This window comes from Grampus griseus (genome assembly GCF_964374135.1).
Source record: "Grampus griseus genome assembly, chromosome: 5".
Lineage (NCBI taxonomy): Eukaryota > Metazoa > Chordata > Mammalia > Artiodactyla > Delphinidae > Grampus > Grampus griseus.
The window spans coordinates 69882041-69893901 of NC_138998.1; the positions used below are offsets into that span (position 1 = coordinate 69882041).

Genomic DNA, 11861 nt, shown 5'->3' on the forward strand with positions numbered 1-11861 from the left:
CTTAGCTCAAGCCAAGCAAGAATCCTTACTGTTTTCCCTGTCTCTTGATCTCCTCAAACTTCACAGGCAGGAGCATGACCCTCCTCTGCATAAAGTCCTTCAGTAACAGCTGGGCGTTCTTAATGAACACGTGAACTCCCTGGGCCTGTCGAGGCTCCAGCTACCTTTCAGCCTTACTTATCTCCCCATCTCCTCTCCCACCTGTAGCCTGTTCCAGAGGCCATGGCCCTGTCCTCACCCACTTGCCCGTCTCCATCCCTTGACTCACACACTTCTTGCACAATCTCAAGGCCCAGGGATCAAATGCAGCTTCCCGAGGTCTGCGCTCACCCAGACATCCACCTCCCCTGAACTCCCCAGCACCTTCTTGGTGCCCACCCCGTCTTACTTATGTTTTCATCCCATGCATCCTTTTCTGATCTCTCCACCAGACTATGAGCCCCTGGAGGGCCTGCTGTACATCTGATTTATTTCTCCCTCCCCTACCCCAGCACTTCACCCAAGCCAGTCCGCACCGCAGGCTGGGAAACCAGGAAGGGGGCTGGGTCACGGTTCAATCCAGGGAGACAAAGAGCTTCCCTGGGCTGGGAACGGGAAAGGAGAAATGGACAGAGCGGCGCTCAGAAGCATTCAGTGACTGGTTGGCCAAGAAGAATAAGGGGAGGAGAGATTGAAGACCACTCCCAGCTCCTGGGCTTGGCGATTTGCTGGGACCCAGGAGGTGCTGGGGTCGGAGTCTGGTTTGGACGTGTTTGTGGCCGTCGTGATAAAACACGGGGCTGCAGGCAGAGCAGGCGGATGTCTCGTCATGGAGCCAGAAACCCGAGTCTGAGATTTGGCTCCGGTCTTTGGAGATTTGAGGTCATCAGCGTAGAGGCGGCAACTGACCCCAAGGGCCTGCACAGGGATTACCCAGGGAGCCTGAATGACAGCCAGCCCCGAGGACACCAGCGCGCAAGAGGTGACTGAGTAAAACGGGGAGAGCAGCTGGGCTTGGGTAAGAGGGTGATGTCCCCAGAACCAAGAGAGGACCATTTCAGTGAGTGAGCAGTCCACAGAGGCCAACACTTACAACTGAAGGGCGTCGGTCCCAGCCACCCAGCTCCCTCCTCCCCCCTCCCCTCAGGGAGCAGCCATCCCATGGCTGAGCAGGCAAAGCGTTTCCCCTCCAGAGCCCCTGTCACCTGACTTCTCCTGGAAGCGCTGGAGGGGGGCACGAACGGCATGAGTCCCTGAATGTGGAGTCAGAGCCCCGCCCCTCATCTTTCTGGTCACCTCTGCTTTTATCTTCTCCCCTATTTGTCTTTATCAATTAAAACCACAGTTCCAGGCAGAGAAATAGAAACAGACATTAGCTTTGAACTGGACGTCAAGAGCGGGTGGCCTCCACTTTGCGGAAATGGAGCAGTGGTAAGAGGGTATCTCAGGGTGGGGATGAGATTAGGGTGGGTATTCAATAACAGAAAAACACCAGGGCAACGCCATCAGTTTATTCTCCGGACCACGATGCAGATTTAACGGATGCTTTGCAAAGCTTGAGGAAGGCCCTGTTCGGTCTCAGACTCAGAGACTCGGGGGATGAAGGAGGAAGGGGCGGCGGAGACTCGGGGGCGAGCTCCCCACCCACTCCACCCGGGGAGATGCAACTCCATCCCTTGCATCTGAAGAACCAAAGCTTCAGCTCCCCTCCCCGGCTCTTGCCTGGCTGGGCCCGGAGGCTGTCTGCCCAGGCTCCCAGCCCATCTGCTCTGCACCTAGGGCTCCCCTGCCAGAGCCTCGATCGACACGGTGACCCTCACAGAGCCACAGCTGGACTTCAAGTCCCACTCCTGACTGCCATTGAACGTCAGTCCCGGGGAGGCCGAGCCCTGCCTGGGAGACAGCTGGACGTTCAGCCAGCGACACCGGGCCTCGTCACAAGCCAGCACCACGGTGCCCTCGGGGTTGCTGTAGAGGCACCGGCCCCAGGTCGCCTTCTCCTCCGTGGCCAGGTCCCAGCCGCCCCCTGGCTCCCTGTCCTCCGGCCCCGGGGCCTGGAAGCCCAGGTGGTCCTGGGTGACCGGGCACACCAGCTGCTCCTCCCTCAGGGCGGGCACCACCTGACCCTTCAGGTAGGCGGGGCCGGCACAGTAGGTCTGGCTGTTGAAGAGCCGGTCGCTATACTGGTACAGCCACCCGAAGAGATAGGCCAGGTGGCAGTCGCACTGCCAGGGGTTGCCGTGCAGGGCCAGGTTGAACAGGTTGTAATTGGTGTCAAAGATGCCCTGGGGGAGCGTGGTCAGGAGGTTCCTGGAAAGGCTGAGCACCTCAAGCATGGACAGGTTCTGGAAGAGGGCTGGGGGCAGGGCCGTCAGGTTGTTGCTGCCCAGATAGAGCTTGACCAGCCCCTCAAGGCCCCTGAAGATGCCAGCCGGCAGATGGGTGAGGGCGTTGTGTGAGAGCGTGAGGGACCCGAGGCTGGACAGGTTGGCAAAGGCTCCCTCGGGGATGGTCTCCAGCTGGTTGTGGGACAGGGACAGGCTGACCAGGCCCGGGGAATGGGCGAAGAGGCTGGCGGGCAGCGTCCGCAGTGCGTTGCCCTGCAAGCTCAGGAAGGTCAGGTTGCCCAGGGAGGAGAAGATGGACCGGGGCAGGTGGCTGATGGTGTTGCGCTGCAGCCATAGCTTCTCCAGGCGGGACAGCCCCGCGAACGCCTGCGCGGGCAGCTCGGAGATGGAGTTGCCGTCCAGGAAGAGTTCCCGCAGGCCGCCCAGGTGGCTGAACAGCCCTTGGGGCAGGCCGGCCAGTGCGTTGTTGCTCAGCCTCAGGGTCTGCAGGCTGCAGAGTGGGGCGAACAGTTCCTCGGGCAGCTGGGCCAGGAGGTTCTGAGCGAGGTTGAGGGTCTTCAGACGTCTCAGAGGCTGGAAGAGCCTCCCGGGCAGCGTCTGGAGCCGATTGCCCTGCAGCTGGAGGGACTCCAGGACATCCATGTGCTGGAAGAGGCCCTCGGGCAGAGCCTCCAGCATGTTGAAGTTGAGGGTGAACTTGCCCAGCGAGGTCAGGTTGGAGAAGATGTCAGTGCTGAGGTTGGAGAAGGCACCGCCAGTGATCTCCAGGTCCTGGAGCCCCGGCAGCCCCCCGAAGGCATCCGGCCCGAAGTGGCACACCTGGGTGTTGAGGAAGACCACCTTGGTCAGGTTGGGGCTGCCACTGAAGCTCCTGGCTCCCACCACGGTGAATGAGGTCTCCACGAAGATGATGTCTGTGGCGTGTGGCGGGATGTCCAGCGGGATGGCGGCCAACTCCTCGTCGGAGCAAAAGACCTCCCGGATGAAGCAGTCACACCCCTTGGGGCAGGGCTGGGTAGGCGTGGCCAGGAGCAAGAGGCAGGCCCAGCGCAGCCAGGCTCTGGGCAGCATCTCCTAGATCTGAGTGGGAAGCGAAAACAGAAGTGGCACCTTCGTCAAGGGCAGGCAGCCCGGTGACCAGCACACTGGTCAGAGAGCCAGGAGATGGGAAGCTAGTTTATGTTTCTAATAGTTGTTTTCATACCACCTCACAGCAGCCTTGCAAGGTCAATAGGACCAGAGTTCTAACCTTCTGACAGCAAGGGTGTCTCGTGGCCAGTCCACAGTCCCACCCTGCAGGTTAGTGGCAGGACCAAGACCCTGGTCTCGTGGACCTGACGTGTTCTTTCCAGATTGGAGAAAGAGGTGGGACCGAGACCAAAAGGCATGGAACAGGGGTATAAAAGGAGACCATGGGTACTGTGGAATTTTTAAGATGATATGTAAAGTATGGGCAGATTATTCCTGAGTTGGAAAGTCTTTTAACCGTAACTCTTCCTGAGTTTTCGAATCTCAGCACATTGCAGAGCCTAATTATGAGGAGATCTTACCCTCAGCTCTTTGCACCGCTGAGGCTGAGAGCAGACACAGGGACAAGACGGGCTCTTATCTTGGAATGAGTCCGCCTTCTCTTCAGTGCTGCTACCAAAACGCTCCCCTCCTGCCCGCCACCCCTATCACCAGCCTGGAGCCCACGGAACTTTCCAACACTGTGTGGACAGGTGGGTCCCAGATGAGGGGATTCCACAGACCTGTAGGTTTTTGTTTTAAATAAGGGAAGGGGACCAAGTTTTTAGTTCACTAAATATTAAATTTTTTTAATGCCAGCATCTACCACAGGTCACGAATTGGTGACACAGCTGACAAGCACATTTTACTTACCACTCAGTCTTTTTTATGTCTGAACCACTAGCCGGCATGTAGAAACTGAGAAATAGCACATTAAATGTTTCCAGACTTCAGGATGATTTAGGGACATTGGGTTCACATTCCCACATAACGAGATCAACGGGGTCTTAATTGTCCCATTAGGGGGTCTGTACCCCCCACACCTCTACTGCTCCCACCCACGTCATCATTTACATGGCTTCTAGTGGTTCGAGTTCCATGAGTTGGAATACCAGCTCCATCACGTTCTCGCTATGTGACCTTGGGCTGTGCTTCAATTTTCTTATCTGTAAAATGACGATAATATTAGTGCTAACCTTGTTGGGGTAATTGCAGGATTAAATGAGTAAATAGAGGTAAAATTCTTAGAACAGCGTCTGACATAGTGTGAGCAATTAATAAGCTATGTTAACCATTGTTAAAGGTTGCAAACCACCGTCATTACAGAAAAGATTATTTGAACATGAAAGAAGTAGGAAGAACAAAATGCCCTTTAGCTAGAATATATTTAGCTTTAAAGAAAGAAAGAAGACAGACAGAAAGAAGGAAAGTCAGAAAGAAAGGGAAAATTCTCATGCAATATAATCGTAATTTTTCTCAATTTACCTGTCCTCAGCAAGAACTCAGCTGGCTCCCTGTTGGGGAATCTTGGCCCCAAGCACCCTTTCTGCACCCTGCCTCTCTGCTGCCCTCTGCTGGCTGCTTCCTCCATCGCACGATTCAGCTTCAGCCAAAAGGCTCCACATGCAAGCACGGTGCTTACAAAAAACCCCCTGTACCCTCTTCCCATTCAGACGCTCAATAACTCTCAGTTTTTCCAGGAATTTTTCTGCCTAATCAATACAGAAGGAACAATTTCTCCCTGAAAAAGCGCTGCCGCTCCCTTGAGGCTCCTCTGATGGCCACATAGGTAAGCCACAGGAGGTGGATTAAACAGCATGGTTGGGAAGGTCTCTAACAGTGAGGGTCTTGCTGCCACTCAGGACACACTAGGGCAAAGGACAAGCCTCCTGGTCCTGCCATCCCATAGACCAGCATTACAGAGTTCAGCTTTAGCGTGAGACTTTATTCTCTTGAGATTGCATGCGCAGAATACAGATAAGAAGAAGAGAGCCTGGCTGAAGAAGGATGACGTAGCCATGGTCCCACCCATACCTGCTACCTGGGCTGTCCCTAGGCTCCTACACGAAACCCCTGGTCATCCTGACAGAAGCCTTCTCTGACTCCTGATATGTTTCTCTATCTTAGCACCTGGCATCGTCCTCCAGATGACGGGTTCTCACAGCTGTCCTTTCTGCGAGAAGGTGGGTGTGGTCCTCTCTACGCTCGTGTTGATTCATGATAGGGTCTGTTGAACTGAACCGTCCGTGGCTGAGATGAGCAGCTTGAGAGGCAGAGCTGCCCTTCCCTGGAATGATTCCAGCCCGGAGTGAATGACCGTAGCCAGGCATGAGCACGGCCTTGAGCCCTCCCTCCTCCTTCCCCCACCTAGAGTAAGAGAGGAGCAATTCCTATTTGTAAAGCGCCATAATATTATCAACATGCCAGTCCCCTTCCTGCTAACCCCTTTGGTCCTTGGTTCTCAAAGGCAGTTTCCAGAAGAAATCCCACTAGAAGGGACATGAGGACCCTAGGGACCATCTGGCCAGCCTCATTGAGAGGGTGAGGCCAGGCCCCCAGGTGTCTGCAGTGGGGCCTGGGTTAGAACCCAGATCTCCTGGTTTCCTTGATCACTCCTGCTGGGAGAGCTGGGACCAAAGCAAGAGGGGCAGGCGAAAGGAAAAGCCTCATAGGGACACTGTGCCTCACCCGCCCCTGCTGTACCTCTAACTTCTAACCCAATGTCACTTGGAAATAATATGATTTAGAAGCAGTCTACAGATTCAATGCAATCCCTATCATATTACCAATGGCAGTTTTTACAGAACTAGAACAAAAATCTTAAAATTTGCATGGACACACAAAAGACCCCGAATAGCCAAAGCAATCTTAGGGAAAAAAATGGAGCTGGAGGAATCAGACTCCCTGACTGCAGACTATACTACAAAGCTACAGTAATCAAAACAATATGGTACTGGCACAAAAACAGAAATATAGATCAATGGAACAGGACAGAAAGCCCAGAGATAAACCCACACACCTACGGTCAACTAATCTATGACACAGGAGGCAAGGATATACAATGGAGAAAAGACAGTCTCTTCAATAAGTGGTGCTGGGAAAACTGGGCAGCTACATGTAAATGAATGAAATTAGAACACTCCCTAACACCACACACAAAAATAAACTCAAAATGGATTAAAGACCTAAATGTAAGACCAGACACTATAAAACTCTTGGCAGAAAACATAGGAAGAACACTCTTTGACATAAATCACAGCAAGATCTTCTTTGACCCACCTCCTAGAGTAATGGACAGAAAACAAAAATAAACAAATGGGACCTAATGAAACTTAAAAGCTTTTGCACAGCAAAGGAAACTATAAACAAGACAAAAAGACAACCCTCAGAATGGAAGAAAATATTTGCAAATGAATCAACAGACAAAAGATTAATCTCCAAAATATATAAACAGCTCATGCAGCTCAATAGTAAAAAAACAACCTAATCAAAAAATGGGCAGAAGACCTAAATATACATTTATCCAAAGAAGACATACAGATGGCCAAGCAGCACATGAAAAGCTGCTCAACGTCACTAATTATTAGAGAAATGCTAATCAAAACTACCATGAGGTATCACCTCACACCAGTTAGAATGAGCATCATCAGAAAATCTACAAACAACAAACGCTGGAGAGGGTGTGGAGAAAAGGAAACCTTCTTGCACTGTTGGTGGGAATATATTGATACAGCCACTATGGAGAACAGTATGGAGGTTCCTTAAAAAACTAAAAGTAGGGCTTCCCTGGTGGCGCAGTGGTTGAGAGTCCGCCTGCCGATGCAGGGGACATGGGTTCGTGCCCTTGTCCGGGAAGATCCCACGTGCCGCGGAGCGGCTGAGCCTGTGAGCCGTGGCTGCTGAGCCTGCGCGTCCAGAGCCTGTGCTCGCAATGGGAGAGGCCACAACAGTGAGAGGCCCACGTACCGCAAAAAACCAAAACAAACTAAAAGTAGAACTACCACATGACCCAGCATATACACAGAGAAAACCATAATTCAAAAAGACACACGCACCCCAATGTTCACTGCAGCACTATTTACAATAGCCAGGTCATGGAAGCAACTTAAGTGCCCATCAACAGACGAATGGATAAAGAAGATGTGGTATATATATACAATGGAATACTACTCAGCCATAAAAAGGAATGAAATTGGGTCATTTGTAGAGACGTGGATGGACCTAGAGACTGTCATACAGAGTGAAGTAAGTCAGAAAGAGGAAAACAAATACCGTATATCAACGCATATATGTGGAATCTAGAAAAATGGTACAGATGAACTGGTTTGCAAGGCAGAAATTGAGACACAGATGTAGAGAACAAATATATGGACACCAAGGTGGGAAAGCAGGGGCAGGGGGTGGTGGTGGGATGAATTGGGAGATTAGGACTTACATATATACACTAATATGTATAAAATAGATAACTAATAAAAAAATTGTAGTTATACAGAAAAAAAAAAGAAATAATATACTTTAGAATTTTCCAACAAAGGGATGTAACCGGAGAATTCAGGACTTGAGTCAAAACTATGGCATCAATGGCACAGAAAATCAAGTGTAGAGAAATCAGCTTAGGCTCAGGCAGTGGTTGGTGGGAGAGGTGGGCGGAGCTTCTCTGGTGTGGGGGGCTGAGCTAGGGGGCGAGACCCACCTGCCAGCTCCCAAAGCTCTCACACCTACATCTTGATCCTCAGAGCACATCGAGAAATTTCCAGGACAGGGAAACTGGGGGACCCAGAGCTACAGCAACAGGTCTAAGGGCACATGACTAAGAAGCGTGGGGCTAGGATCTGTCCTGATGGCCTGAGCTGTCAGCAAGGTGCTTGCAGCAACACCACAAGGCTTCTGGAACAGGAAGACCCATGCTCACATTTTCAGGACCCAAGGTGAACATACACAAGGGACCTTGTCTACCGCCTGTCCCCTTCTCTTCCCACCGACCTCTCTCCGGTACTGTGAGTAGAGATCCCTCGCACAGCTGTGTCCCCGCACCTCACAAGCCTAAGGGAACGCACTTCTGTGACGGGGTCAGCCTAGAGAAGATGGACCTCGGGAGGCATGCCACACAAGCCCTGGGTCCTGGGTACCTGAATCAGGATTTGAGATGGGGACACAGCCTCCAGATGGGCATGTCCCTTTGATCATGCAAACTTCTCACCCCTTGGGGGTGTCATGGTGGGAGGGGAACCAGAACAAGGCCTCTGAAGTTCAGTGCAAGACCCTCTTGTCCCAGTCCACTGGGGCAAAGGAAGTGATAGTTGGTACTCACAGTGAGGGTATGGAACACGTATCATTTCCAAATGTTCCGCTCCCAGCCCAAGACTCACTCTCACATCACTCTAGAATGGCTAAGAGTTTGTGCTGTGGTGTCAGAGAGTCTGGGTTCAAATCTTGTCTCCATCCCTTACTAGCTGTGTGGCTTTGGCTGAATTACTTAACCTCTCCGTGCTTCAATTTCCTCACCTTCAAAACAGCAAGGTTCAATACTACCTTCCTCAAGGGGTGGTTCCGAAGGGTGAATGAGAAAATGCATCGAAGGCTCCAAACCCAGAGCCGTGTACACAGAGAGCACTCAGCTCCATCAGTCCAGGCCAGCCCCAGCTCTGTGGTAAAGCAGTCGCAGGAGTCAGCTAAGGAAAGACTGGTGGGCTCATCCAAGCACCTCATTTACGGGCCAGCCGGATGTCTCGCTACAGCACCTTCTGGCTCTTCTGGCCAAGGGAAACGGGTGATTGTTTTGTCCTTGGTTTAGTGGAGCTCAGATTCTGATGTGGCCAGGACGCCCTGGACTTGGGCCTCTTCCCCGAGCCACCCTCAAGAGCAGGTCTCCACAGGCTCTGGAGACCGGGAGCATCCCCGCCTAGGTACTGTGCAGGATGGCAGCAGAGGGGACGGTGGGGCGGCAGCCAGAAGATTCCAACTCGTCATCTAAGAAACCACCTCTGCATTTGCGCAGAGACCAGCAAATGCCCACAAAAATGTTCCATGCCTTCAGCAAGCCGAGGAAGCCTGGCTTTTTGTGGAGGGGGGGGGGAGGGGTGACTGGCTGCGAATGGACTCTTTCCTCTTCCTTCTCAGATTACTTTTGGATTGGCATCTTTGTGTGTGTACCACAAGCCCATCTGTCATCCACCACAGAGCCAACCCTCACTCCTTCCAGAGGGTGATGGGAGCCCAGAGCCCGGCCCGACACCCCCGGGAGACTTGTCCCTGGACCTGGGGTATCCACATCAGGATCTGTCTCACCAACGTGGCTGGATTTTGCCCCTCGGGCTCTAGTACATCTGCGAGCAGGAAGAGGGGCTTCCAAGGCTTATCTGGAGCCCCTGACTGCCTCACCCAAGTCTCCAGGACCCCGGTCTCCTTTCCTCTCAATCAGGGAAGTAAGCCAAGTGGCTGAGGCAGTGGGACCTGCGCTGGCTCCCTTCCCAGCCAGCCCGCCCTCCCCACCCTCCCTGCTGCCCAGGGTGTCCCAAGCAGTGAAGTAATCCCTCAGAGTCCCAGTTTCCGCATTTGTAGATTGAGAACAATCATGATAATCATGATAATGATAATAACACCCGCATTACCGCACATTAGGGTCATCGTGGCAATTAAATGAAACAACTGGCCATGGGTTTATGATACTCTGATATAATAAATTTATATTTGGTCTTCCTGGTTCCTGGCACAGAGCTCCAAAAACCCTTGGAATATCCTGAGTGATAAGAGGAACGTCTTTTGTTATTCGTAATAAGCTCCTTTCAACCCACACCTGAGTTTATGTCACTGAAGTGACTTTGATGGTCCCCTAGAGAGCTTCAGACGGTACACAAAATATTTGCAGTGGTTATCTCTGAAGAACAGAATTAATTGCGGTGATTTTAATTTTTTCCTTTGGCTTAATAATGTATTTTCAACTTTTAAAAATAATAAATAGGTGTCACTGTTGTAATAAGGTTGAAAGTTATTATAAAAATAATGTAGGGAATTCCCGGGCAGTCCAGTGGGCACAGGTTCGATCCCTGGTCAGGGAACTAAGATCCCGCATGCTGCACAGCACAGCCAAAAAAATTAAACAATTAAAACAATTTTTTAGATCATGTAAAACACACAGCACAGTTCCACGGACCTAACAGGGGCTTCCTTGACTCCTTTCCTTCCTTGCAATTACACTGCAGAGGCTCAAGGAAACTTCATCCACTGTCATAGCTTCCTGAAGGGAACTAACATTCTGAAATAGGAGGTTGTGAAGCAGGCACTGTCCTTTCTCCAAATGCTCCCCATGGGCCCCACCTCTAGCCCTCTCTTAGGCAGCCCCCTCCACTTGAATGCCCTTGCTGACCTTTCCCTGTTGCTACCTGTCCCCAGTCTCCCTACCCTCCAGGCCAGCACGTCACACGTCCCCTGGGAAGCCTTTCTGGACTGCACCTCTTTTGGACCCTGCAGGGACTTGTCTTCTGTTGAACATGTGGGTCCTTCTGCTCTGCCTTCTAGTCAGTTGCGCCACCTGACTAGGAGCCCCTGGGAGGTGGCGGTCCCGTGACCGCAGCATCTCTTACCTGGCCGTGCACCCCAGCACCTGGCCCAGGGCTGAGCCAGAGAGGTGCTCAGGCCCTGGGTGCCGAATTGAACAGGACGTATTTGTGGCTCTCGTGAGCCTGTATCCAGGGTCTTATCCTTCATCCTGCTTCATGGGTTAGGGCTCTGTCATTGCTGTACCCTGGGTTTAGATTCTGACCCGGCTACCTACTAGCTGTGTGGGATTGGGCAAGTCACTCCCTCTCTAAGCCTCAGTTTCCCAATACCTGGTTATTACCCCATCCCTTAGTGTTAAAATTAGCACTCAATTGGATGATAAATACGCTAAATGAGATGGTAAATAATAAAGGACTTAATGCAGTGCCTGGCAAATAATAAATGTTTGCTAAAACGTAGCCACATACATGTTTTATTCCTACTTTATCATCGAAACCAGGACACTTCTGAGAATAAAAGGAGAGCTCTTGATAATTATGCCAGGATGACAGGCATAAACAAGGGTGGGACCGGGAAAACCTACACATATGGTCACACTGCTTTATCCCCACCGTCCACTAGGAGTTGTCTGTGCCCAGGGACTGGGTCACCTTCATCTCAGAATCCCACACCGTGACCTGCCTCCAGCCCCAGCCCAGCACCACCCTGGCTGAGTACCTCAGGGGCTTCTCCTGCCCGGGCAAGGGGACACAGAAGGTGCAGCCTACATGGAGTTGGGGACGTGCTCTGAAACCTGGGACAAGTGGCCAGCCCATCTCCTGCCCCCAAGCTGGGATCCCAGGCCAGATTCCTCCCACGTCCCCACAGACCCCAGAGCCCTGTAGTGACCCCAGGAAACCTACCGCGAGGGGCTCACGGTTGGGGACCAGCTGCCCTGGCTGTTCCTCAGGAGCAGAAGGACTTCTGGTGTGGTCAGTGGTCAGCCTGAGCCCAGCAGTCCTGCTGCTGATCAAAGTTCCAGGCAGT

General features: G+C 52.1%; 1 protein-coding gene across 2 annotated transcripts; it reads right to left on the bottom strand.

Annotated features, from left to right (window-relative positions):
• Positions 1-1489: 1489 nt before the first annotated feature.
• Positions 1490-11861, bottom strand: CPN2 (carboxypeptidase N subunit 2). 2 transcript variants are annotated; one of them, XM_082654057.1, is made up of 3 exons: positions 11738-11861; positions 4410-4501; positions 1490-3407 (listed from the first exon to the last, which is right to left on the bottom strand). In XM_082654057.1, the coding sequence occupies exon 3, from the start codon at positions 3396-3398 to the stop codon at positions 1755-1757; it is 1644 nt and encodes a 547-aa protein (XP_082510183.1). In that variant the 5' UTR covers positions 3399-3407; positions 4410-4501; positions 11738-11861; the 3' UTR covers positions 1490-1754. The 2 variants fall into 2 exon arrangements, with proteins under 2 accessions (XP_082510183.1, XP_082510182.1); XM_082654056.1 differs by lacking the exon at positions 4410-4501.

Coding starts and splice junctions, on each gene's coding strand:
- CPN2 (XM_082654056.1), bottom strand. CDS start 3,398: ATGCTGCCCAGAGCCTGGCTGCGCTGGGCCTGCCTCTTGCTCCTGGCC.